The sequence below is a fragment of the Salmo salar genome, chromosome 12, assembly GCF_965601325.2.
Source record: "Salmo salar chromosome 12, fSalSal1, whole genome shotgun sequence".
In the NCBI taxonomy this organism is placed as follows: domain Eukaryota; kingdom Metazoa; phylum Chordata; class Actinopteri; order Salmoniformes; family Salmonidae; genus Salmo; species Salmo salar.
In genome coordinates this window covers 94,274,106-94,301,984 of record NC_138302.1, presented here as the reverse complement: position 1 = coordinate 94,301,984, position 27,879 = coordinate 94,274,106, and the positions used below count along the sequence as shown (strand labels likewise).

Here is a 27,879-nt window from a genome sequence, read left to right as displayed (position 1 = left end):
TACATTTTAGTCATTTAGCAGACACTCTTATCCAGAGCGACTTACAGTAGTGAATGCATACATTTCATGCATTTTTTTTTTTTTGTACTGGCCCCCCGTGGGAATCGAACCCAAAACCCTGGCGTTGCACACACCATGCTCTACGAACTGAGCCACAGGGAAGACCATAACAGACAATAGACCCACTGATCACTCTAGCTAGTTGACCTGATGTGACAACTTGTTTTATTCAGTAACAGACATTCAGAAAGAAACATTCCCACACATACTTAATCAATATGACTGAGTTAGTTTATTTGCAGGGAGACCAATCAGCTCCAACTGGAATCATCAAGAGGAAATCAAGGGAGATAACACCAAAATGAACATTATATTTCTCTCAAACATAGTTAGTGTCACCTAACACATAGCATGTTATTGATCAGCTCTCTTAAACCAATTCAAATCAATGCAGATATACGGTGCCTCAGTTATGGGTGGAAAACACATCACACATTCTATAACAATCTAGTCTTACGATTACAGAGCCTTCGGAATGTGTTCACCAACCCTCGACTTCTTCCACATTTTGTTGTTACAGCCTGAATTTAAAATGGATTAAATTGAGATTGTGTCACTGAACTACACACAATACCTCATAATGTCAAAGTGTAATTTTGCTTGTGTCATTTTTTTATTTATTTTTAATTAGTAGAAAGTTAAAACACTGAAAAGTCTCGAGTTTATGGCAAGCCTAAAAAGGTTCAGGAGTAAAAATGTGCTTAACAAATCACATAAGTGGCATGGACTCATTCCGTGTTCAATAATAGTTGTTAACATGATTTTGGAATGACTACCCTATCTCTGTACCACACAGATACAATTGTCTGTAAAGTCCCTCAACCGAGTAGTGAATGTCAAGCACAAAGGGAGGTTTTTCAATGCCTTACAAAGTAGGTCACCAATTGGTAGATGGGTAAAAAATAAAAAAGCAGACATTGAATATCCCTTTGAGCATAGCGAAGTTATTAATTACACTTTGGTGGTGTATCAATACACCCAGTCACTACAAAGATACAGATGTCCTTCCTAACTCAGTTGCCGGAGAGGAAGGAAACTACTCAGAGATTTCACCATGAAGCCAATGGTGACTTTGAACCAGTTTGTTTTCTCCTATCACAGCCATTAAACTGAGGATGGATCAACAAGTTACTCCACAATACTAACCTAAATGACAGAATGAAAAGAATGAAACCTGTACAGAATTAAAATATTCCTGTTGCAACAAGGCACTTAAGTAATACTGCAAAACATTTGGCAATGAAATTAACTTTTTGTCCTGAAAACAAAGCGTTACGTTTGGGGTAAATCCAACACAACACATCGCGGAGTACCACGCTTCATATTTTCTGGCTGCTTCATGTTATGGGTATGCTTGTCATCAGCAAGGGAGATTTTGGGAATAAAAAGAAGCAGAAAACAGCTATAAGCACAAGCCAAATCCTTTTCAACAGACACTGGGAGACAAATTCACCTTTCAGCAGGACAATAACCAAAAACACAAGGTCAAATATACACTGGAGTTGTTTACCAAGACAACATTGAATGTTCCTGAGTGGCCTAGTTACAGTTTTGACTTGAGCCGACTTGAAAATCTATGGCAAGACTTGGAAATGGCTGTCTAGCAATGATAAACAATCAATTTGACAGAGCTTGAATAATTATTTTAATAATATAAATGGACAAATACTGTACAATCCAGGTGTTCAAACTCTGAGAGACTTACCCAGAGAAATTCACAGCTGTAATCGCCACCAAAGGTGCTTCTGTAAAGTATTGACTCAGGGGTGTGAATACTTATGTAAAAGGGATATTTCTGTATTTCGTTTTCAATACATTTAAAAAATATATTTTCACTTTGTCATTATGGGTGAGATTTAAAAAAATATTTAATCAATTTTGAATTCAGGCTGTAACAACAAAATGTGGAATAAGTCAAGGGGTATGAATACTTTGAGGCACTGTTACTGTAGAATTAGTAGCACTGAAAATAAGAAATGTATTTCTTTCTTTCTCTTCCCAAATGCTGGGCATTTCGAGAACAAAGGGCTGCCTATCTAGCCTCGTAATTACCAGACTGATTCTGTGGTTGCGAACCATTCATGCAAGCTTGCAAGATCAGGCGGCTTGCGAGGTTACTGTTTATCCACTCATTGTCTCTTTCCACTCCAAGTTATCATTCTTCTACCTCCCTTGGATGTGAGTTCTGAGGTGTCTCTTGATCTGGCTGGACTGACTGAATCCTTTCCCACAGACAGGACAGGAGTAGGGTTTCTCCCCCGTGTGTACCCTCAGGTGGGCCTTCAGGTGGGCTGACTGGTTGAAGAGTTTACCACACACGTAGCAGCGGTAAGGTCTCTCTCCTGTGTGAATTCGCTGGTGTTCCCTGAACTTCCCTGAGTAGCTGAAGCTCTTGCCACACACACCACAGTGAAAGGGCTTTTCCTTAGTGTGAGAACGCTGGTGGACCTTGAGGTAACTGGTAGATGTGAATGACTTCCAACAGACTGTGCACATGATTTGCCTGTGACTAGTGTCACCAGTGTCTGGTACTGTATGGGATAGCATGTGTGCCTTCAGTTGGGAAAGCTCACAGAACACGGCTCCACACTGAGTACATGACTCTGTCTGGGTGTCCTCCTCTGGTCTCCTTTCTAGATCTCTCAGAACAATAGGAACACTTTCCGTGTTCTCAGTGTTCTGACTTTGTGTTCTAGAAGAGTCTGGACTTACTTCAGAGACGGGCTGAGACTGAGGGGAGTTACTGGTTGGTTCTGATAGTGATACTCCATAGCCATCAGGTTCTGTTTTGATCTGTCCAGTTGTGTTGGTCAGTAGAGACTCCCTCACTCTGTTCTCCACACTTTGGGTTCGGGGAAGATGTGAAGGCTGAGGTCGGTCCTCATCATTTTTCACACAGGGAGGAGTAGATATGGAGTCTTCTTTGGTATCAGACTCCGGTACTTGATGCTGTTCTTCCTCCTGACTGGTCCTGAGGTCACCCTGTTCCTCTTTAATCTGTGTGGGCTCTGGGTCCTCCTGGCCCAGACTGAGCCTCCACTCCTGCTCACAGTGGTGTTGTTCAGGGGGAGTTTGCGGCTCTGAGACCCAAGAGAGAATGGGTTGAGGGGCTGGGGGAAAGAAGACACATTAAAATTGAGATCAATGAAAGTAATGACAGTTGTTGACGCTTGATTGACAAGACCACCACTGCGTTAGCTAAGTGTAGTTTGTTCTGAGAATGGCATAGGTAGCAATGTGTCTATCTCTGCCCTACAGAGTCAAATTCTGTATAATACAATGTAACACGTTTCTAACTATGTAGATAACTCGTGCAGATGAGAAGAAAGTACAGTAATTTAGCTAGCTGGCTACATACCCGTCGGTAGGACCGGTGTGATCAAGTGTCGTTTAAGGTATTGGTTTTCTCTCTTTGTCCGGGATATTTCTTCCTGGTACTCGGAGATCGTGTCTGCGACAACTCTTAGTATTTCCTCAGCAGCTTGCATGAGACGCTCAGTCAGATACACATTCAGATATTGTAATTTAGTCATCGTTGGACGATTTAAGCTGGCAAAAGATCTTCCCAAAATCCACGTAGAATTTGTTGTCAAACATGAACGCTGTACTGCACGGAAGTGACGTCAGCGCGCTAGGCACATGTGGGCGGGTTCACCATAGAAATGTACTGAACATAGAATGGATCTTTAATCTATGTCGATTTTTAGATCTTCAAACAAACGGAATTGCAATGCCTTTGATATACAATAATCTAATATTAGTCTTATATATACCAGTAATTATACAGCAGATAATCAATCAAACAGTTACTGTAAATCAAGGCATGCATTTTTATTTTATACCAGAAGTCAAGGCTTTGTACAGTATAACCTCCACATAAGTGTTAGTGTGAAAAAAAAGGTTGTATTTATTTTTTATTATATGTGCACTTTAGTGGACAGTACGATCAGGGCGGACTGATTGATTTGGAGGCCCATGCAGAGGCCAGTCTGCAGACATTTGGATCATCTACATTTAAAAAAGTCTAATAAATCCATGTAATAAAGCCTACACCTTCACAATAAATCCATTCTTTATTTTAGACAGGTCTTAAGAAACATGATGGTGAAGAAAATGTAGTCTATTTCAGAAGAACAGGATAGCATACTCTGAGTTGTCCTTATGTTATCAGGAGTGAGCAATTCCAGTCCTGAGGGCCTGATTGGTGTAACATTTTCCTCAGCCCCAGCTAACACACCTGACTCCAATAATCACCTAATCATGATCTTCAGTTTAGAATGCAATTTGATTAATCAGCTGTGTTTGCAAGGGACGGAGAAAAAGCCCCCAAGGACCTGATCTGGCTATGCCATATGGCTGTGGGCAACACTCGTTCATTTAGCAAACAAGATTTGGTTAGAATTCCGTGGCATTATTTTATATTATGAGGAATAGAACTGAACAAAGCTGAATAAAATAGAAAGGATATTTTCTCCAAACGATTTATGTTGCTCACATGCAGCTATTCTGTGTTGAGTGGTTAACAAAGAAATAGGTCCTTCCTATATGCCTAATTTAGAGTTAGTAATGTAACTTTAGTTGTTCTACAAACGTTGGGCTATATGTTGATGTTTAATACATTGTAAGGCTGCATGATGAGACTAATGATGATTAGAAAAAAGTAGTTTGAAAGGAATGAGCTCTGTTTAGTTTTTTTGTGTGCAGGCTGTCCACACCTCTTCAGGGCTCTCATTCACAATTTGAGAAGCACTTGATAATGCTTCGAATTCCCGGTGGCATCCCCTTTGTGTGGCCATATTGCACCCTTAAAAAATCCATTCCTTTTGCAACCCTTCTCCCTGAGTGCTGCCTGCTCCGAAGCACTTCTCACTCACTTGGCTGTCCATCACATGATCTGGTCTTTATCACAGGCTACATGTGAGGACAGACACAACGGCTTATACAAGTCCTCTTTTAATAGAGGCCATCACTCCGCTTTCTCGTGTCATTTCATAGCCCATAGAAATATTGCGCAACAGGAGCTCATGGGCTCTCATGAAATGTTTGATTACATTTGCATTGATGTCAGAGTGATTAGAGGGACAATAGAGTGCTGAGTACCAGGCAGTTAGTAAGTTTGGTAGACTACGAATGACCGTTAGAGCTCGAAGATGCCTAATTACTATGACTAAATGGTCACGTGGAATTTGACTTCATGACTCGTGACTGCAGGTGTGGCAGTAATATGTCACTGCAACAGCCCTAGGTGGACTCCAATCAAGTTGTAGAAACATCTGAAGCATGATCAATGAAAACAGGATGCACCTGAACTCAATTTCATGTCTCATAGCAAAGGGTCTGAATGCTTATGTACTTATAAGGTATTTCTGTTTTTTATTTTTAATACACTTGCAAACAATTCTAAACATCTGTTTTCGCTTTCTCATTATGCGGTATTGTGTGTAGATTGATCTTTTTATTTTTCTTTAATCCATTTTAGATAAGGCTAAACCGTAACAAAATGTGGGAAACGGGAAGGAGTCTGAATGCTTTCCAAATGCACTGTATGTACAGTTGAAGTCGGAAGTTTACATACACTTAGGTTGGAGTCATTAAAACTCGTTTTTCAACCACTCCAAGAATGTCTTGTTAACAAACTATAGTTTTGGCAAGTCGGTTAGGACATCTACTTTGTGCATGACATAAGTAATTTTTCAAACAATTGTTTGCAGACAGATTATTTCACTTATAATTCACTGTATCACAAATCCAGTGGGTCAGAAGTTTACATACACTAAGTTGACTGTGCCTTTAAACAGCTTGGGAAATTCCAGAAAATGATGTCATGGCTTTAGAAGCTTCTGATAGGCTAATTGACATCATTTGAGTCAATTGGAGGTGTACCTGTGGATGTATTTCAAGGCCTACCTTCAAACACAGTGCCTCTTTGCTTGACATCATGGGAAAATCTAATGAAATCAGCCAAGACCTCAGAAAAAAAAATTGTAGACCTCTACAAGTCTGGTTCATCCTTGGGAGCAATTTCCAAATGCCTGAAGGTACCACGTTCATCTGTACAAACAATAGTATGCAAGTATAAACACAATGGGACCAAGCAGCCGTCATACCGCTCAGGAAGGAGACGCATTCTGTCTCCTAGAGATGAACATACTTTGGTGCGAAAAGTGCAAATCAATCCCAGAACAACAGCAAAGGACCTTGTGGAGATGCTGGAGGAAACAGGTACAAAAGTATCTATATCCACAGTAAAACGAGTCCTATATCGACATAAATTGCTGAGCAGCCTTTCAGGTTTTCTGCAGATACCGGGTTACCTTCAGACGAGTCCCGTGAAACTTTTGGGGGTTGTAGAGCAAAACCAAGAACAACCCCGTGTTGACGAGGGTCTCATCTTTCCATAGAGGCGTCATATTAGTGTGTAGCGGTCTTCGGACGCTACAGATGTTTTTGTGAGAAGACTGATTTTGTTTTATTTATTTTTATTTTTTGGGGATGTCTCCTGATCCGAGAAACACTGCTGCTGTAGCTCTGCCACCTTCCACAGGTTGTCACTAGTTACCACAGTGTCACGTCCTGACCATAGAGCTCGTATTTTTCTATGGTAGAGTAGGTCAGCGTGTGACTGGGGGGTTTTGTCTAGTTTATTTATTTCTGTCTGGTTCTAGTTTCTTTTTTCTATGTTGGGGTTTTTGTATGATTCCCAATTAGAGGCAGCTCGTCATCATTGTCTCTAATTGGGGATCATATTTAAGTTATTGTTTTTCCCACTAGTGTTTGTGGGAGATTATTTTGAGTTTATGCATGTAGCACCTCTTCGTCACGGTTTGTTTTTGTTTGTCTTGCATAAGTTTCACATAGAAATAAAGATGTGGAACGATACGCACGCTGCGCCTTGGTCTCTTTCATACGACAACTGTGACACACAGCCACAAAGTCAACATATCGAAATACATCTGCAGCGGAAGGGGTCGTCACTAGTTACCACAGCCACAAAGTCATAAGTATGACTAAACCTTGCATATTTCTACAATTTCTCTTCTTAAAGTTAGATTTATCGTTAAAATCTAACTTTTAACCACACTGCTAACCTTATGCCTAACCTTAGCTAATCTTTGTTTTCATGAAAAAAACATCTCTAACTTAAACAGATGGCTTTTGATGGGGATTTTTTTATATATTTGTTTTATGCCTCGAGCGTAGCACGGGGGGCATCATGTGCAAAATTCGTATTATTTAAAAACAATTGCCTATCTCTCATGAGGGCCCTTGATGATGAGGCCTGAGGCAATTGCCTCTTCTGTCGAATGATAAGTCCACCAGTGATTAGGACTCAATTGATAGTAAATGTTACATTTAATATTACAGTAAATGGGTACAGTAGGTGAAAAACATAGTTAGCACATCATCCTTTATAAACAAGCTCTTATTAAGGTCTTACTAAATGTGGGGAAAAAATATTACACTGCTCTGAAAACTCAGCAACCTACTCCTGAGAGATTTACTTACTAGAAACTATTTAAATATCAAACTCACAAAAATGTTGGAGAAAAAAACAGGAGAAAATTCGGTCACACGCTCATTGAAAAGCCCAGAATGTCCCAACGGTACAACATGACTTAACCCCTGTTTTTGACTTAACACAGTGGCATGTATGACCTCAGAGATACGGACAAAAAACAAATGTCCATTAGATTGGACCAAAATGAATTGCTGTGTGTCTCAGGAGGATAAGAGGCGGTCAAACAATTGCTAGCTCAAGTCAAAATTGCCAGTCTCTTAGGCCATGACAAGGAGTGAGTTATGTTAGCTAAATAGACTGATACACAGGTAAAATGTTAACATGTCATAAAGAATAATAAATGAGTGACCATAGTAAGTGCCAACCCATAACAGGGTTGATGATTTCTTCTTCAATCAGGCATAAATCCACTTTTGATCCCCTTGTGACTGGGAATGGAAGGGAGTGGCAATTGAATGCAAGCTTCACAACAAGACATTGTTAAAACATGTCTAGCCTGTCTATCTTTGGGTAACAGGGTTGATGTGTTATGCTTGACACGCTCAGTTTTCCACCACAAAATGGCAGAAAAATACTTTTTTACGTAGTAGAACCAGCTCTCCTGCTTTTACTCTATCATTTGACTATTAGATGTTGAATGTTTCTTTTGATAACGAATATTTAAAAAGCAATAGTTTCACCATATTAAAATTCAGTTCAGTTCAGACTGAAATGTATCGCTAATTTCATGAAATAAATCATCTTCAGACATGACTTATCAAAGCAACAAAATAACTAGGACTTTACAATGATGGTGAAAACGTGGGGATTAAGTGGGTTTAAAATCTTCCTAGAAGTGTTGACAGAGGGACATGTCAAAATGCTGAATTTAGGCACTTTAGCAAGCCTTTATTTATATAAAAAATATGAGGTCTATATTAAAGGTCACTACATGTAATATAATAGGCTTTTAAAAGTCGATATTGGAGCACAGTTTATACTTAAAATATCAAAGGGAAAAGCAACTATTTTGATTGAACAACCCAGGTGTTAGCCTAGATGACAGGAAGTCTAAGCTGTTCATGCTCTGGTTCTACTTTCAGCAATATGCTTTTTTATTGAATTCCATTGTCCTCCAAGTGTTGCTGAATCTCCTCTCTCCTTCAGTTTGCTCCTCAATTCATGTGCCTTGGTAGGAAAGCGAGGTAGCGGCAGTGATCCCTTCCCTTTGCACTGTCTCTGCTCTCTTGCCAACTCCTTATGGAATTGTCATGTTAAGCTTGATTTGGGACCATGACATCTCTCTCCCTCCCGAGGCCGGAGGGTTGATCGATGCAGAGAAAAAGGGTTAGACAGGAACAGTGGGGTATGTCTGAGATGAGGTGATGACATCAGACTAGTGTGAAGTGTGTGGGTTTCCTATCTGAGAGAGAGGGGGGGGGGATACAGGGAGCGACAAGAGCGAGACAAAGGCAGAAAAATAGAACAAAGAGAGAAAGGAAGAGAGCTTAACCGCCTCTGGAGAGTTCATATCTCCTTTACCACCAGAGAGCCTGGATAATGAGAGTGAATGAGTCAATGTTTTCACCTACCACAGACCAGGTTTACCACAGAATACTGTGGACACATAACACTTGACAGTAAAACCTAGCACTGTCTCATCTTCTACTTGGATGGAACAGACTAGACTAAGAACCAGGATGGGGGTCAATTCCATTTCAATTCATTAATTAATCAAATTCCAATTCCATTAAATCATTGAGTATTGGAATATCTGTGTGTTTCCTGAATTGGACCCAACATTGCTAAAAGACAAATAGAATATTCTTCCCCACATCATAACAGGAGCACAATGTCCTGTTTCCCGTTTGGTATTCTGTTCGCTTCTTGTTGTTCTGAAAAACCAATCAATATACAAAGGGGGTAAAAACAGTGATCCAATACGTTACAGCCAGCAATATAGTAGCCACATAACACTTCACAGTAAAACCTATCACTGGCTCTTACTTTCTATCCAATACGTTACAGCCAGCAATATAGTAGCCACATAACACTTCACAGTAAAACCTATCACTGGCTCTTACTTTCTATCCAATACGTTACAGCCAGCAATATAGTAGCCACATAACACTTCACAGTAAAACCTATCACTGGCTCTTACTTTCTATCCAATACGTTACAGCCAGCAATATAGTAGCCACATAACACTTCACAGTAAAACCTATCACTGGCTCTTACTTTCTATCCAATACGTTACAGCCAGCAATATAGTAGCCACATAACACTTCACAGTAAAACCTATCACTGGCTCTTACTTTCTATCCAATACGTTACAGCCAGCAATATTGTAGCCACATAACACTTCACAGTAAAACCTATCACTGGCTCTTACTTTCTATCCAATACGTTACAGCCAGCAATATAGTAGCCACATAACACTTCACAGTAAAACCTATCACTGGCTCTTACTTTCTATCCAATACGTTACAGCCAGCAATAAAGTAGCCACATAACACTTCACAGTAAAACCTATCACTGGCTCTTACTTTCTATCCAAGTAAAAAATACTAACAATACAGACACAGAACACACTATTTACTACATTATAACAGGTTTGCATGGTCTTGTATACAATATACAGATGACGTCAAATACTGTATATTGGCACTCTTGCATGATTCACTATTTCTTCTCAAATAAATGTAAAATACTTTTGGTGTTTACATGTCCACAGGATCAAGACAAAAAATGGCCTGGACAAGTATTCTTGTACTGTGTAGTATCTCCCCTGTGGTAAATTGCAGGTGCCTACAAAGTAAAAATAGACAATCAACCAGTGTTGAAAAGAAAAAGCCAAACATTCCGCTCCATTGTAAAGTGCAAGGTTGCCAATATATTTGACTGCATCTGTACGTAGGAAAAACAAAACCAGTATACCTTACATTCAGTCTGCAGCTCCATGGAGCTTGGTGCACCTCAGTGCAGTGGGCTACGGGCTATACTACTGATGTGGAGGCTGGGGGCAAAGGTCATAAAGACCAGGACAGACAGACACAATGAGTACTCACTAACCATTACCCTGCTCTCTGTTCTCTCTCTCTCTCTGTTCTCTCTCTCTCTGTTCTCTCAGTAGGAGTCACTGGTCAGGCAGAAATCATTGGACTGTGGCATCACATTTTATTTCAATATACCTCTTTATTTAGGATGAAAGCATGATGTTGAAACGATGTTAATTCAAACATAACATTTTACTATCAACTATCTAATCAAATCTAAACTTCAACAATTTCAACCACACAATTGAATATAGGATGAAAAATATTGTTTATGTTTCTATGTACAATTTTCCACTCAATTTCAATGTATACATAGTTCTGATGATTATGTTGAAATTAGATTGTAACAACCTGTTAGTCAGGGTAAGTCGATGTATTTAAGCTGAAGTTTTACCCTAATTTCAATGTTTACAATGCTGGTTGAAATGAAATGAAAACAGTACTGGTTGATGACTTTATTCAAATCCAATGTATTTCCCACATTGATTCCATGTCACAATACATTGGCAAATAACATTAAAACAGAAATGAATCACCCAGTGCATGCCCAGTGAGTTAGTCCTTCTCTGTTTTACAACACTGTGATAAACAGTTCCTGAAAAGCTTTTCCCTTCTCTTCCCTGCAGGTATATGATGAGTATCTCCAGTGCAAGGCAGGCCCTAGAGGACCGGGTGGGAGTCAAGGAGAGGAGTTTACAGCCAGTTGACAACCTCCCTCACCGCGGCGTGCCTCCTTCTGCTGCTCTTATCCAATATGTTTTACAGGGTCCGTGTGTGAGGCCCTTCATCCTACGCACAGTGCACAGCACACCAGACCTGGGTTCAAATATTATTTGAAATCTTTTACGGTATGATAGCATATAATTTATTGTCCATTTACAGGTGTAGGATATTAATTTGATCACTCTTCCCACTTGGCAAAAGCTGGTCGAATGAACGTTGTTTCAACGTAATTCCAACCAAAAAATGTCAATGTAATAACGTTGAATCAACGTGGAAAAACTGAGTCATCAACGTAATGGAATTTTGCCTTTTTTCCCCCCAACTTTTAACCTAAATCCAATGACGTGGTGAATTGTTTTGTTGATTTCACATTGAATTCAGACAAGATAACAACTCAACCAAATGTAAATCAAAAGTACATGTTGAACTGAAATCTGTGCCCAGTGGGTTTTGTTGCTGAGAATTTACCTGCAGATGAGCTTTGGGATTTACATAAATTCACTGAAAACCCACAATAACATATGGTTATATTAACAGCATTGCACTTTTCATGTAGCCTACTTTTGTCCAGCCAATAGTCTAACTACCAATCAAACAATGGACTAAACGTTCAAATCCTGTTGCTGCAGGATTATTTTTGCTGTGACAATATACTATAGGTCAAATTAAGATCTTACATCTTTACATGGAAATTCATTTTGTGAAGTCAGTATACAAATACACAAACACAACACACTGTAATACATGCAGTACGGAAAACTGGAAAGTTAGTACACAAGTCACACACATTCAAATTTTCTACGGCCTACTGTCTGACTGTCTATTGGGCCTGCATCTGTCCTATGTCCCACTGTTCAGCAGCCTAATGGCTGCCAGAATGAAACTTGCCCTGCTCCTATTCTTGCTGAACAGTGGGACTTTATATCTCCTTCCTGAGGGCAGCAGCTCAAAACATTGGGCAAGATTGTGTCTGGGGTCCTCTATGATGCGCTTGGCCTTGTCCTTTGCACGTTTATCATGGATAATGAATTACTTCTTTGAGCATTTGTTTTTATTGTTCCATTGCACTAGGCAAGCTCAATGAAACACAACTAAATTATTTCAAATACTATTTGAACCCATGTATGCAGCTCACAGCACACAGTCAGCTCCCAACCTACACAGCGGCAGCTGACCACATAGTACCATCAGATTTATACCTAACTCTAACTGAAGGGCTATAAACTGACTGTTACAAAATGTTTCAGTTTGTTCTGGATGGAATTTGGGGGCTGGAACTAAAAAGATATCTGTAAGTACAGTATTTTCATTTCAGGTTCCTTCAAAGCTATTGGAACGCAGGATAAAATCATGTCATTTTTCTTACACAACCTTCTCCTTTCCAATCTCCTCCTTCCTATCCTCCCTCATCTCCTCCTCCCTCATCTCCTCCTCCTTCCTATCCTCCCTTACCTCCTCCTCCTTCCTATCCTCCCTCATCTCCTCCTCCTCCCTATCCTCCCTCGCCTCCTCCTCCTCCTCCCTATCCTCCCTCACCTCCTCCTCCTCCCTATCCTCCCTCCCTCACCTCCTCCTCCTCCCTATCCTCCCTCCCTCACCTCCTCCTCCTTCCTATCCTCCTTCCCTCACCTCCTCCTCCTCCATATCCTCCCTCCCTCACCTCCTCCTCCTCCCTATCCTCCCTCCCTCACCTCCTCCTCCTCCCTATCCTCCCTCCCTCACCTCCTCCTCCCTATCCTCCCTCACCTCCTTCTCCTTCCTATCCTCCCTCACCACCTCCTCCTCCTTCCTATACTCTCCCCCAGGTCACTTATTTGTCAATAACTCATGTGACATGTAATAATTATTTCACCATTCTCAAAGCAGTTTGCAGATTCTGGAACAAATCAGCTAGTGAAAGGGTAAGTTCTTCTGAAATAACTGAATTCCAATACAAGGAACATTCTAATGGTAGAACATCCATGTATCTGATGGCTAGAGGTCCTGTTACACTGAATACATATTTCAAACGTTTTATGTAAGCCTGGGACTAAAACTGATTACTTACTTACTTAGTCTTTTTCATTCTGGGTGGGACAAGAGACTGCAACAATCTTCTGCCACTTGTGTCTGTCTTGTGCCCTGTCCCATGAGAGACCCAGATATGATTGTTATTATTTGTAATAATGACAGACAGCGCAAAATCAAATCAACTAGGCTGAAATCAGGAGGGATGTCTGTGCTTTCCATTACAGTGATGATGAGGCTATCAACTAACATAGTGTAGCATGAATACTCCCCTTCATTTGACGCTGCTGTCTGCACAGCGGCAGTTATCGTTCTGATTAGCTCTATCGAGGGGAGGGGGTGTAATGGCTCATCTTTATGATGGCATAATGATAAATAATAACACTGGTTAATGGCGTGATGATTGTCATGGTGATTGCCCCCCTGCAATGTCAAAGTTGAGACCCCTTGAAGTAAACTTATTTCATGCACAAAGAAACTAATGAGCTAGGTAAGCACTGCCTTATTCAACTATGGATCTATCATATGTCTAATATAGGAGGGACCCTACTAAAACCCTGGAATGTTTATGTATAAACTTCACAATAAGTTGGTTTCTAGATTTTAGGCTGTGCTGCTAGGCAGGACCTACAAGGAAAATAATATTTTACTTTGTAACACTTTTGTGGAGAAATAATTCAAGTGTACCATCTAGTGTTCAAACATAGTATTACAACAACATTGGTGAGGACAGGTTGTCTAACAACAGACCCACTGATCACTCTAGCTAGTTGACCTGATGTGACCACTTGTTTTATTCAGTAACAGACATTCAGAAAGAAACATTCCCACACATACTTAATCAATATGACTGAGTTAGTTTATTTGCAGGGAGACCAATCAGCTCCAACTGGAATCATCAAGAGGAAATCAAGGGAGATAACACCAAAATGAACATTATATTTCTCTTTAACATAGTGTCACCTAGCAATACAGGGGATGAGCCCAGTCTTTTCATAGCATGTTATTAAGCAGCTCTCTTAAGTAAATTCAGAAATACGGTGCCTCAGTTATGGGTCCGAAACACATCACACATTCTATAGTCCTCTAGTCTTACAATTAAATGTGTAATTTGTAGCACTGAAAATAAAAATATCTTTATCTCTTTCTCTTCCCAATGGCTGGGCATTTTGCGAACAGAAGGCTCTATCTAACCTCGTATTTACCAGACTGATTCTGTGGTAGCGATTCTGTAAGCTTGTGAGATCAGGCGGCTTCCGAGGTTACTGTTTATCCACTCATTGTCTCTTTCCACTCCAAGTTATCATTCTTCTACCTCCCTTGGATGTGAGTTCTGAGGTGTCCCTTGATCTGTCCAGACTGACTGAATCCTTTCCCACAGACAGGACAGGAGTAGGGTTTCTCCCCCGTGTGTACCCTCAGGTGGGCCTTCAGGTGGGCTGACTGGTTGAAGCGTTTACCACACACATGGCAGCGGTAAGGTCTCTCTCCTGTGTGAATTCGCTGGTGTTCCCTGAACTTCCCTGAGTAGCTGAAGCTCTTGCCACACACACCACAGTGAAAGGGCTTTTCCTTAGTGTGAGAACGCTGGTGGACCTTGAGGTAACTGGTAGAGGTGAATGACTTCCAACAGACTGTGCACATGATTTGCCTGTGACTAGTGTCACCAGTGTCTGGTACTGTATGGGATAGCATGTGTGCCTTCAGTTGGGAAAGCTCACAGAACACGGCTCCACACTGAGTACATGACTGTGTCTGGGTGTCCTCCTCTGGTCTCCTTTCTGGATCTCTCAGAACAATAGGAACACTTTCCGTGTTCTCAGTGTTCTGACTTTGTGTTCTAGAAGAGTCTGGACTTACTTCAGAGACGGGCTGAGACTGAGGGGAGTTACTGGTTGGTTCTGATAGTGATACTCCATAGCCATCAGGTTCTGTTTTGATCTGTCCAGTTGTGTTGGTCAGTAGAGACTCCCTCACTCTGTTCTCCACACTTTGGGTTCGGGGAAGATGTGAAGGCTGAGGTCGGTCCTCATCATTTTTCACACAGGGAGGAGTAGATATGGAGTCTTCTTTGGTATCAGACTCCGGTACTTGATGCTGTTCTTCCTCCTGACTGGTCCTGAGGTCACCCTGTTCCTCTTTAATCTGTGTGGTCTCAAGGTCCTCCTGGCCAATACTGGGGCTTGACTCCTGCTCACAGTACTGCTGCTCAGGTGGACTTTGTTGCTCCGAGACAAAAGACAGTATGGGCTGAGGGGCTGAGTGGAAAAGACGACAACAGACATCATGTAATGACAGCCTCCAAGGAATCATGACAGACTTTCATCAAGTAAATGACAAGAGACCAAGCCTACACTTTGGCTCGTGAAACGGGATGCTGTCTTCCCTATAGAGTACATTGCCAAATACAATTCGGGTGGGTTCTTTAACACACTAGTTCTAGCTAAGCAAGATGAGGCATAAATAAAATGGGAACTACACTAGCTAGTTCGCTAGCTTGCTACATACCCAGCGATAGAACCGGTGTGTTCAGTTGTCGTTTCAGGTATTTGTTCTCTCTCTTTGTCCGGGATATTTCTTCCTGGTACTCGGAGATCGTGTCTGCGACAACTCTTAGTATTTCCCCAGCAGCTTGCATGAGACGCTCAGTCAGATACACATTCAGATATTGTAATTTCGTCATCGTTGGACGATTTTAGGGGCAAAAGATCTTCCCGAAATCCACGTAGAAGTTGTTGTCAAACATGTACGTTGCCCTCTACGGAAGTGGCGTCAGCGCGCCAGACACGTATCGGCGCGTCTACCATAGAACCGGAAGGACGTACACTTGATCTTTTATCTTTATCGATTTCTATGAGCAGAATATGCATCACATCTTCAAAGCGAGTATATCTTATCTCAGTAAACACTAATAAATATGCAGCAAACTACATAACTTTCAGTTGTAATCTCTTTGATATACAATCATGTTATAGTCTAGTTTACTATCCATTATTCTGCCTGCACACATTTTTCCCTTTCACCAAATACATTTAAACCACATACCACACGGTGACTAACTCAAGGCATGCATTTTATTTAGAACCAGAAGTCAAGGCTTTGTACATTATAAAACACTACATCATTCATTCCAAAAATTCATTTATCATAACTTAAAAAACGGATAAATTAATCCTAAATTCAATATTTAATATTAAATTGTTAAATTCAAAAAGGCAACTAATGATGATAGATACAGTGCATGTATAATAAATGTGAACCGTAAAAGCTGAAGGTGGCTGAGGGTACATCAGGTAGGCCTACAGTACAGTAGGTGTTAGTCTGGATGCCATGCCAGTCTGTGTCTGCTCTCTTGCAATCTTCTTATGGAATTGTTGTTTGGCTTGACAATGATAGCAATGGACTTGGCAAGAACACAAACTGATCTGGGACCAGGCAGTACCTGTTTCAGTCCATTTGGTACAGTATTCATTTTGGCCCTATTTTTTTTTTAGGTTTAGTCTAATCTTAGTCAGTTTGACAAAATTATAATTAAGTCTCACTCACATTTTGTTACTTGAATAATGATTTAGTATCGTTTTTTGTCAACTAAATGCCCTTTAGTCACATCACATTTGTATTGCCTCATTAACCTATAGTAAACATAAATCAGACTTCCATGGGCACAAACATACATAGCCTTGTCCTACAAACATATTTTTCTGCATAACATCCTATTGTCTTCCCAACAGCAGAAATATGCTAAACATATTTAAGAATTAACTGGCCATGTAAATTCCTAATACAGCCTACATAGATATTACACATCACATAAAAAACAGACACAAGCGCAGGGAGGGATGGTGGGAGGAGAGAAAGTGAGCGAGCGAGGCACTATCACGTATTGCCACAGTATGGGTTGCACCTCCGTCACATTGCTCTCACTGTTCCCCAGACGCCACACTGATGTCAGGAAGTAGAAGGGGGGGTTAATGACTTTAAACGGGAGCAAATGACCATTTCGCCCAGTGACGTAGTCGAGTCATTAAACCTCAAATCCCAATCGAGTCCCAAGTCCTCTGTGCTCAAATCCGAGTCATGAGTCCCTACGGCTGAACTCCCGAGACCCAGTGCTCGAGTCCTGGTCCAAGAATTATGAGTAATATCTTTTGAACGGTAATCTCAAGTCATTTTCTCTGAGGATAAGAGGCAGTCTTGGCTACGTTGGCTACAGAACCTGGCTATGAAATGCAGTGGGGAAAGTGGGAGGGTTGAGCGAGACTACAAATATCAAAAGACAGCCTACTTTTCTAAACTCAAGGGAGCTAGACTGTTGTTTTACTATTAAACTCAATGCTGCTATTGTTTTTCATTTCATAAAGCAGCTTGTGTTTCTTAACCAGGCAAAGGGTAGCTAACCAGAAGGCTGGTGGTGACTGGTTAGCTATGAGGAAGCAAGAGAGTCGCCTGAGTGATGTGTATAATCGAAGGCAGAGTGGAGCTGGTCTGTCCACACTCATCGCTTGCTCCCCCCAGCTCACCAGGTGATGTAGGCTATGTGCCAGGTGTGGCAAGTCCTTCCCACTGCTAGTATTAATTGTGCTTATCACTGAAAAGCTCTCAACCTCTCCAAAAACTATTGTCCAGTCCACTTATCTGATTTTAGTCAGATCATTTATTCTCGTCCCGTTTTAGTCAACTGGAATGAAAAATCATTTTAGTTTAGTTCTAGTTTTTTCTGGGTCTATTTATTCAGTTATAGTCTTGTCAATTGCCACTGAAAAATAGGTGTTTGACAAATATTTTAGTCACTATTTTTTGTTGACGAAATTAACACTGGTTTGGTGCCTACTAGTGAATACGACCCAGGTAGAGTAGGAAGGTAGCCTGGGTACCAGTCTGTGCTATCATCCCACTCCTTGACATGACAATGAGTGGCAAGGAGAATAATAGCACAAACAGACTGGTACGCAGGCTTGAAGGAAGGTGTCCAGGCATTAATAGTCTTGCTCCTGTTTGATGTTGATGTGTTGTTGGATGTGTTGCTGTCTCTGGGTATGGGGGACCTGGGGTGACTGTCTGGGGGGTCTGCCTCCTCCTCCGCGTCGGTCTGGGGCGTACTTCAGTACGTTGGCCATCAGGTGCATCACAGCAGACTCTGTGGCGTACGGGTGGGTGATCATGATGCTGTCTGAAATGTTCAGAGAGGAGAGAACACAAGATCAGTGGACATTCAATCGCATTAAAACGAGGCATCAACAAGGAATATGTAATACTTCTGCAGTAAAATGATCATCGTCGTGGTCTGACAAAGACTTTCAGATCGAAACAGTGAAATTAACTATTGAGTCGGGTAACTCTTACCAATAATGATTTTGCTAAGGGAGTGTGTGAGAAAACTCTTCTTGGTTCCTTTCCTTCCTTTCATGTTGAAGGTACTCATCAGTTCGTTGGTCATCAGCCTAAGAAGAGAAGAGTCAGTATGTCAGAATTCCAAAAGTGTGTGTGTGTCCAGTACCCACCTCTCCATCACCCTGGTGACATTTTCCCTCAAAGTGTTCCCACCGATCCTGCTCAGGAACTGTTTCTGAGAAACATACAAACAAAGACAACTTGTTATTTTGTGTACATTGGGGTTCCAACAACACTGTCATTGTAATGCTAGCTTATCACTCAATGCTCTGCAGATCCACGTACCATCTGGGCAGCTACCTCCGGAGGCTCTAGAACTTTCTCCAGGTTGGCCATGTCCTCGTGGGTTCTGCACACGTCAAAATGGAAATCTGTTCCAGAACTCCTAGAACCACCCCAGTGTTCTAGAACTCCCACCCTTCCTCCTAGATCCCACACTGACTGTCTGATGTCCACCAGCAGACCCAGGACCTGCTCCTGGAACTCTGGAGATGGAAGAGTCACAATGTGGTACAATGGAATCTTTATTGGTTCCCAGATTCAAATTAAACCTACACCTGGATCGAAAAGCATGCTAATGGAGATGGCTTTTAAATCCTGGAATAGGTGTAATCTGGGTCAGTGAAACAGGCCATTATGCATTTCTGTGTGACTGACCAGATTGATTAAATAAAGAGAATACTCACGGTCATTTGGAAGAGGAAAACTTTGGGTTGAATTCAGCAGGTTTCCCATCACATCCTGTCCACTACAAACACACAAAACATTTTTCAAAGGGAGGACACCTAATTCCACAGCACTTACATCAGAGTGTGTTCTTACTTCCTATCCATCTGCCTTGGCATTGGTAGTGCAAAGGTTACATTGTTCAGCTGCAGCACATACCTTAGGAATGTTCCCTCTCTGGACTGAGAGGTTGGAAAAACAGCATCCCCTAAAAAAAGAGAGTGGAAATACCAAGGAAGTAATTCACATACAGTAGGTTTATGTATTCTCTTCCAACTATATACAATTGAGTAAAACTTGTAACATATTAATAACTGTATTAAAACCCTCCTGTCTATGTATTATGGCCATTGAAATGTTAGCTATTAACAATAATATCAAAGGGGTTAGAAAAAACAAAAGGTGTCATTGTACGCTGATGACACTCCATTTGTCCTTTGAAGCCCTTGTTGAGATGTCTAGGTTTTTTGTTGTTGAATATATATATTTTTAAATGTGCAGTTTTAACCAGCCTTGTGTTTTTGGAAAATCTTCTAGAAAATGTAAATTAAAAGATATCCTGCTTATAAGAAAGGGTTACTGTGAAATGTATTATATAGATTCAAGATGAATGTTCTCATTAAAAAAGGATTTAATGCATAACTTTAATTATCCTAAGTGTTTTTCTTATAAGAATTGTTGTTTTAATAAGTCTTGAGTGACTCCCATTTTGTAAATAGGAATGGTGGCGTTATGTCACACAGTTAACAAAAATATATGGAAATGTCTGCTCTACCCAAAATTACAACCAACTAATTGCAGAATTACTGCAAAAATGGAAGAGGAAAGTGGAAGGGGGGAAAAGGCCCTGCATTAAATACAGTAATTGGTTAAAGAAAATCGAGATAAACAAAAATGTATACCAGTTTCATTTAAGGACCAAAAATGTTACAGCTGTGCCATATAGATTGAGAAATAGTTGGGAAGAGATGTGACATATCGATTTATGAACTGATAGATAAAATGATGCCGGATTCAAAACTTAGAATTTTTATATTTAAATTATACAAAATTCTTGCAACCAATAGAATGTTATATATATTGGGGATACAACCTTCCCAGCTCTGCAGATTTAGCTGCGAAGAGACAGACTCATTAGATAATTTGTTTTGGTACTGTCCATATGTAGCTTGTTTTTGGTCGCAGGTCCAGCAATGGCTGAAGAATTGCAACATTTACCTGGAGCTAACTATGCAGATAGCACTACTGGGTGATCTGAAAAGTCATAATCAATCGATCAATAATATAGTAATACTTTTAGCAAAAAAAAGTTTTTAATTTACAATCTGTAGAAATTATGAGAATAGAAAGGTTCAAAACTTTTGTGAAACATCACAGCACAGTTGAAAAATATATGGGAAATAAAAATCCAACATGGATGGTGTTAATAAGAGATAGATGGGAGGGGTTGAATGGAGCTGAAGGTTGGAATATTAAGAAATAATAACAAGATAACTAATGTCAAACATACTGTGTCTGTAAAACACATCTAGATTCTGAACTTTAGTGAAAGAAATAGATGAGAGGTTGAGGTTAGAGGAAGGACAGGAGTAAAAACAAACAACATATAACTATTGTAAAATAAACCTGTGCCCATAAAATGTATATAGTATGTATAAGCTGGAAGTAGAAGACTAAGCGTTAGGGGAGGGGTGGTAGAGTTAGAAAGTAATAAAGAAAAAAAAATATATTTTTTAAAGGTGTACATATACAGTACCAGTCAAAAGTTTGGACACACCCACTCAAGGGTTTTTCTTTATTTTTTACTATTTTCTACATTGTAGAATAATAGTGAAGACATCAAAACTATGACATCACACGCATGGTATCATGTAGTAACCAAAAAAAAAGTGTTGAACAAATCAAAATGTATATTATATTTTAGATTCTTCAAAGTAGCCACCCTTTCTAAATAAATCACAGTGTCACCAGCAAAGCAGCCCCACACCATCACACCTCCTCCTCCATGCTTCTCGGTGGGAACCACACATGCGGAGATGATTTGTTCACCTACTCTGCGTCTTACAAAGACACGGCAGTTGGAACAAAAATCTCAAATTTGGACTCATCAGACCAAAGGACATATTTTCCACCGGTCTAATGTCCATTGCTTGTGTTTCTTCGCCCATGAGAGTCTCTTCTTATTGGTGTCCTTTAGTAGTGGTTTCTTTGCAGAAATTCAACCATGAAGGCCTGATTTTCCTCTGAACAGTTGATGTTGAGATGTGTCTGTTACTTGAACTCTGCAAAGCATTTATTTGGGCTGCAATCTGATGTGCAGTTAACTCTAATGAACTTATCCTCTGCAGCAGAGGTAACTCTGGGTCATCCTTTCCTGTGGCGGTCCTCATGAGACCCAGTTTCATCATAGCGCTTGATGGGTTTTGCGACTGCACTTAAAGAAACTTTCAAAGCTCTTAAAATTTTCCGGCTTGACTGACCTTCATGTCTTAAAGTAATGATGGACTGTTGTTCCTCTTTGCTTATTTGAGCTGTTCTTCTGTATATCACCCCTACCATGTCACAACAGAACGGATTGTCTCAAACGCATTAGAAAGGAAAGAAATTCCACAAATGTACATTTACCAAGGCACACCTGTTAATTGAAATGCATTCCAGGTGACTACCTCATGAAGCTGGTTGAGAGAATGCCAAGAGTGTGCAAAGCCGTCATCAACACAAAGGTTGGCTACTTTGATGAATCTCAAATATATTTTGATTTGTTTAACACTTTTTTGGTTACTACATGATGTGTTATTTCATAGTTTTGATGCCTTCACAATTATTCTACAATGTAGGAAATAGTCAAAATAAAGAAAAACCCTTGAATGAGTAGGTGTCCAAAATTTTGACTGGTACTGTACGTATATGCATTTATGTGCAAAAAAATATATTGGGGATTGGAAGTGATGTAGCTTCCATCAATGTAATTATCTGCAATCTATCTGCAATATTAAAGCTGATCTACCCCCCCAAAAACATATAATAAAATAACCCTCCTATGGGCAACATTCACACAGGACCATTAGACAGCCTTTGTTTCTCCTACATGCGTCAGAAGAGTGTGGTCCCTCTATGAGGTAGCTCTCCTTGTTGAGTGAGTCGTCAAGGCTGTAATAACAACAAAAGAGGCTGATCAGAACACATACAATGCCTCAAACTGACATAGAACACTTGTGTGACAAACCAATGGGAACACTGGTAGATGTAGTGAAACTTACCCTCTGAGCTCAGACGGATCCAGCTGAGGTTCTGCTTCTAGAGCTCCAGAACTCTCCTCCAGGGTACCAGATTTCGTCATCACTCTCCTCTTCAGAGGAGGAGAGTTTGATGATCCTGACACACCTTTGGATAAACAGGCAATGAGTACGGCTACAGAATTGTGTTCCATACATATGGCTAGTTTAGTGAAAGTACAACACGGTGGCCCAATACATTCTCTAAGGATTCTGTCACCTGTGTGTATCCTTCCATCTCCACTGGGTCCTCCTTGAGGTATCTGATCAGTGCCTTTTGTAAAAGTTGATGGAAATCAAATGTTCGTCAAACACACTGTTCTACAGAAGCAATCCTGTCTATGTTAAGGCTGTCTCACACTGACCGGTAACGTGCCCCTCACCCGTCCTCCTCTTCCTCCTCCTCCTCTTCTTCTTCTGTGTGTTGGGCTCACTGTCTCCGTTGTCAGTGAGCTCATCACTGGACCTACTGTAGCCTTCACACTCTTCCAGAGATTCTGAAACCATACAGGGTAGCTAGATCTCAGATTCAGGCTACAGCAGAATTAAGGCAGTTCTATACAATTAAAAACATTACATCACACAACAGATTTCTCAACACATTAAGAGTGTAGCTGCAGCTGCCCTGAGAGCATTCTGAGAATTGGTAGTTTGGCACAAATAAAGTTAAAGAGGGATATGGGATCATGAAACAGTTATTCTTTCAGTCACTGGGGTGACACACTACAAGGAGCTTATTTACATTTCACATGTATTACTGCACTTGATTTTCTGAGAACTTTAGGGGAAGTTCTTTAATAAGGTATTTAAACATCAAACATAACCACTAAAAACGTAACATTGTATACATGGTAGGTAAGATGCTTCAGTACCTGAGAATAGTTTGACCTTAACAAGGTCATATGTCGTCCAATTGGCTCCTGGCTTGTGTCTCTCTTTCAGAGCTTTCCTCCCATTGGCTGGAGGCCACAGGACCTTCCTGCCCACCACCCAGGTACTGGGAACCACACCCTCCACCTCCTCCTGGCCTTCCCTCCACACCGCACAGCACCAGAAGTCATCCGTGTTTTCATAGTCCTGGAACCCACATAGGAAGAAAAGATAAACATGCACTCTTTCATGTTTATTATAGTTGTTACCAATGGTTTTTCATTTTCAGGTAGAACATCACATAATTCAGGCAGTTGAGGGGGTACGAGACCAGAGTAGTTGTTTGTTGACAACATCCTGTTCCCAGGATAGATTCTATGTTCTATTGTTCTACAAAGTTCTAGAGTTCTACATACTGAGCTTGACTAAATTAATATTTTAAGTCACCCGACTTAGCTGATTTTCAGCAGTTATGAAGCTCTCCCGCTTTGGAGGGTTGCTTCTTTCCGTTGAATCACCAGCTTCGCTCATTCACCCAACTTTTCACCTTCTAACATCTTCTTGACATCTAATGTTTTGAGGGACGACAATCATCCAAACCTCCACCACTAAATAAAAACGAAAAATCTGATGGTTTGTTTCAAGAATTCTGACATTTATTTACCAAAATACACAACACAACAATGTCCAAAACATCCCATTTACATCCAACTGCCCAATAACTAGTTTCACCAAAATCACATGTTGGTTTCATGCTTTAAAAATACAATAAGTAGTTTGGATGTTTATGTCCATTGACTTCCAAAATGTATTACAGAAAATTCTGTTTCAGTACTTGTAGGCGTAACAATGTAAAAATACCTTTTGACAATTGCTTTACATAGACAATGCCATTGAGGTAAAATGCTTGATTAGACACATTATTATAAATAGCTAGCCTAAACATTTTCAAATAATTTCCTACACTGAAATGGATTTGAAATGGAGTTATAACCCCTATCCTGTACATTTCCACATCTACCGCATCTCCCTCATAGGCCTGGTAGGAACGTCCTGTCCCTAGAATGTGTTACAAGGTGTCTTTTCACCTTGTTGGACTGACTGAAGCTCTTCCCACAGACAGGACAACTGAACGGTTTCTCACCTGTGTGGACTCTCAGGTGTACCGTCAGGTGGGCGGTCTGATTGAACCGTTTTCTACAGATATGGCACTGATAGGGCTTCTCCCCTGTGTGAATCCTCTGGTGACCTTTCAACCTCCCCGACGAGCTAAAGGACTTACCACACAAGCCGCAGAGAAATGGCTTCTCTTTCATGTGCATTTGCATGTGTGCGTTTAAATGGCCCATATGTCTACAGGGTTTCCCACACACCTTGCAACACAATGCTGTGTTGTGGTGATTTTGAAGGGGCTGTTCCATGTGTAGCGGTATCTGTAGCGCCTCAAACCCTGACAGTAGTCCTTCCCCACCTTCCACCCCCATCATACTTACACTGTTCTCACTCTGTGCTGCCGAAAGGTCAAGGTTCACTGACGAAGAGAATGTATTGGGGTCACTTGACGGATCAAATGGACAAACACCCAGTCCTTCAGTCTCTGTTTTGATTGGTTTGGATGTTGAGCTGGACAGAGAGCCTCCCCCTCTACTCTCCCCGGTGTGAGTTTGGAACTGACTGACTGAGGTGTGTAGAGGTGGGTTCTGATCATAGTCATCGTTTCCATTGGAAGGAGTGAATCTAGACTGAGAGTCCGGTCCTCTAAACTGATTTTCCTCCTTCCTGGTCCTTTCCTCCTGTTTCTCCATAGTCTGCCTGGGCTCTGGTTCCTGCTTTTGCCCAATGCCTCCCTCCTCCTCAGATTCTACAGGAGCAAAGGGCTCTCGGTCTGAAAGTCAAGAAGGGAAAATGTAGTGTTGTTAGCAAAGCACCTTTACTTGAGCTATCACGACCTGCTACCACACAGTTCTGAGTTTGAGTAGCTAGCTATTGAGGAACAGAATACACAGAATGTACTGACAACTATGTTATTTTCAAGGAACATTTTTCGTAGCCCGTTAGGAGAGCATTTTCCCTAAACCTTCTCCTAACCTTAACCTCAGACTCCTAACCTGCTACGAAAAAGTCACTTCCGTATCGACGTGGCGTGAAAAGAGTGTTTCTCGATTTTCTAGGCATGAATGCTAACGTTAGCTAGCCGTCTCTCTGACTGCACTGCAGAAAACAAAGATACAGTAGCTACATTAGCTAACACGCCAAGCTAGCCACTGGCATATGACACAGTCATAGTTGGTTAGCTAAAACAAAGCACATTCATAACGGCATATTTCAGAACAAATACATAGCTAGCTATATAATGTGTGCTCATTATCCTCGTTAGCACAGTTTGCTATTCAAATAACGTAGTTAGCTAGCTACATTACTAACCTGGCCATGGAATCCCAAACTTGCGTCTCAATTGATCATTCTCTCTCTTTCCCTGGATTATTTCTTCCTGGTATTCTAATATTGTCTCTTCCACTTGCTTATATATCTCTTGAGCGGCTAACATCAACCGTTCGGTCAAAAATACATTTAGAAACTGTAATTTGGTCATTTTGAGGGTCGATGGCAGCCGGGGCACATCCACCCTAAATAAACACAATAAACCAAACGGTTTTGGAGAATGTGACGCTTTCTGGTGACGCAATCAGAAAATGACTCGCGGTTACAGTATGTACATCTGCCGCGTTCAGAAACAACTGGGAACTCGAAAATCTGGGAGAAATAGTTGTGAATGGTCATACAACTCGGGAATCCCAGTCAGAAGCTCAGGCATCTTTCTAGAGCTCCGCCTTCCCGACTTGAAAATCAACGACGTCATGATTTGAACTGGGTTTTTTTTCTCTCCTGAGTTCCCAGTTGTCTTGAAAGTGTTACCGGTGTGAAATGGCTAGCTAGTTAGCGGTGGTGCCCGCTAATAGAGTTTCAATTGGTGATGTCACTCGCTCTGAGACATTGAAGTAGTTGTTCCCCTTGCTCTGCAAGGGCCGCGGCTTTTGTGGAACTATGGGTAACGATGCGGGACAGAAGCAATAGTGTTACATTGGTGCCGTGACCTGGGTCACTGGTTGCTGCGGAAAAGGAGGAGGTCAAAAGGGGGGGGTGACTGTAACCAGTGTGAAATGGCTAGCTAGTTAGCGGGGTGCGTGCTAATATGGATTAAAATAGTGTATTAATTGACACATCTATTCCAGCATGTACACTGAACAAAAATATAAACAATTTTAGTGAGTTACAGTTCATATAAGTAAATCAGTCAATTTAAATAAATTCATTGGGCCCAAATCTATGGATTTCACATGAATTGGCAGGGGCGCAGCCATGGGTGTGCCTGGGAGGGCATAGGCCCACCCACTGGGAAGCCAGGCCCAGCCAGTCAGAATGAGTTTTTACCACAAAAGGGCTTTATTACAGACAGAAATACTCCTCAGTTTCATCAGCTGTCTGGGTGGCTAGTCTCAGACGATCCCGCAGGTGAAGAAGCCGGATGTGGAGGTCCTGGGCTGGCGTGGTTACACGTGGTTCTGAGGCCGGTTGGGCGTACTGGCTTTACTGCTAACCTACAGAGCATTACATGGGCTTGCTCCTACCTATCTTTCTAATTTGGTCCTGCCGTACTTACCTACATGTACGCTACGGTCACAAGACGCAGACCTCCTTACTGTCCCTAGAATTTCTAAGCAAACAGCTGGAGGCAGGGCTTTCTCCTATAGAGCTCCAATTTTATGGAATGGTCTGCTTATCCATGTGAGAGACGCAGACTCGGTCTCGACCTTTAAGTCTTTATTGAAGACTCATCTCTTCAGTAGGTCATATGATTGAGTGTAGTCTGGCCCAGGTGTGTGAAGGTGAACGGAAAGGCACTGGAGCGACGAACCACCCTTGCAGTCTATGCCTGGCCGGTTCTCCTCTCTCCACTGGGATTCTCTGCCTCTAACCCTATTACGGGGGATGAGTCACTGGCTTACTGGTGCTCTTCCATGCCGTCCCTAGGAGGGGTGCGTCACTTGAGTGGGTTGAGTCACTAACGTGATCTTCCTGTCCGGGTTGGCGCCCCCCTCGGGTTCGTGCCATGGGGGAGATCTTTGTGGGCTATACTTGGCCTTCTCTCAGGGTAGTAGGTTGGTGGTTGAAGATATCCCTCTAGTGGTGTGGGGTCTGTGCATTGGCAAAGTGGGTGGGGTTATATCCTGCCTGGTTGGCCCTGTCCGGGGGTATCATCGGACAGGGCCAC

The 27,879-nt window shown here is 41.3% G+C and overlaps 3 protein-coding genes across 5 annotated transcripts; all 3 read right to left on the bottom strand.

Annotated features, from left to right (window-relative positions):
• Nucleotides 1-269: 269 nt before the first annotated feature.
• LOC106566084 (uncharacterized) lies at nucleotides 270-3,677 on the bottom strand. Its single transcript, XM_082959480.1, has 2 exons — nucleotides 3,419-3,677; nucleotides 270-3,170 (listed from the first exon to the last, which is right to left on the bottom strand). Exons 1-2 carry the CDS (start codon nucleotides 3,591-3,593, stop codon nucleotides 2,224-2,226), a joined length of 1,122 nt encoding a protein of 373 aa, XP_082815606.1. The 5' UTR covers nucleotides 3,594-3,677; the 3' UTR covers nucleotides 270-2,223.
• Nucleotides 3,678-14,181: 10,504 nt separating this feature from the next.
• On the bottom strand, nucleotides 14,182-16,285 carry LOC145859568 (uncharacterized). Its single transcript, XM_082959479.1, has 2 exons — nucleotides 15,853-16,285; nucleotides 14,182-15,602 (listed from the first exon to the last, which is right to left on the bottom strand). The coding sequence occupies exons 1-2, from the start codon at nucleotides 16,025-16,027 to the stop codon at nucleotides 14,656-14,658; spliced, it is 1,122 nt and encodes a 373-aa protein (XP_082815605.1). The 5' UTR covers nucleotides 16,028-16,285; the 3' UTR covers nucleotides 14,182-14,655.
• Nucleotides 16,286-16,404: 119 nt separating this feature from the next.
• LOC145859567 (uncharacterized) lies at nucleotides 16,405-26,434 on the bottom strand. 3 transcript variants are annotated; one of them, XM_082959478.1, is made up of 14 exons: nucleotides 26,031-26,434; nucleotides 25,100-25,491; nucleotides 24,054-24,214; nucleotides 23,609-23,813; nucleotides 23,102-23,233; nucleotides 22,957-23,010; nucleotides 22,722-22,845; nucleotides 22,550-22,611; nucleotides 19,621-19,669; nucleotides 19,422-19,483; nucleotides 19,021-19,220; nucleotides 18,846-18,910; nucleotides 18,688-18,785; nucleotides 16,405-18,514 (listed from the first exon to the last, which is right to left on the bottom strand). In XM_082959478.1, exons 3-14 carry the CDS (start codon nucleotides 24,135-24,137, stop codon nucleotides 18,321-18,323), a joined length of 1,329 nt encoding a protein of 442 aa, XP_082815604.1. In that variant the 5' UTR covers nucleotides 24,138-24,214; nucleotides 25,100-25,491; nucleotides 26,031-26,434; the 3' UTR covers nucleotides 16,405-18,320. The 3 variants fall into 3 exon arrangements, with proteins under 3 accessions (XP_082815604.1, XP_082815602.1, XP_082815603.1); XM_082959476.1 differs by lacking the exon at nucleotides 24,054-24,214 and having other exon boundaries at nucleotides 26,031-26,431; XM_082959477.1 differs by lacking the exon at nucleotides 24,054-24,214 and having other exon boundaries at nucleotides 23,120-23,233; nucleotides 26,031-26,431.
• Between the last annotated feature and the right edge of the window lie 1,445 nt (nucleotides 26,435-27,879).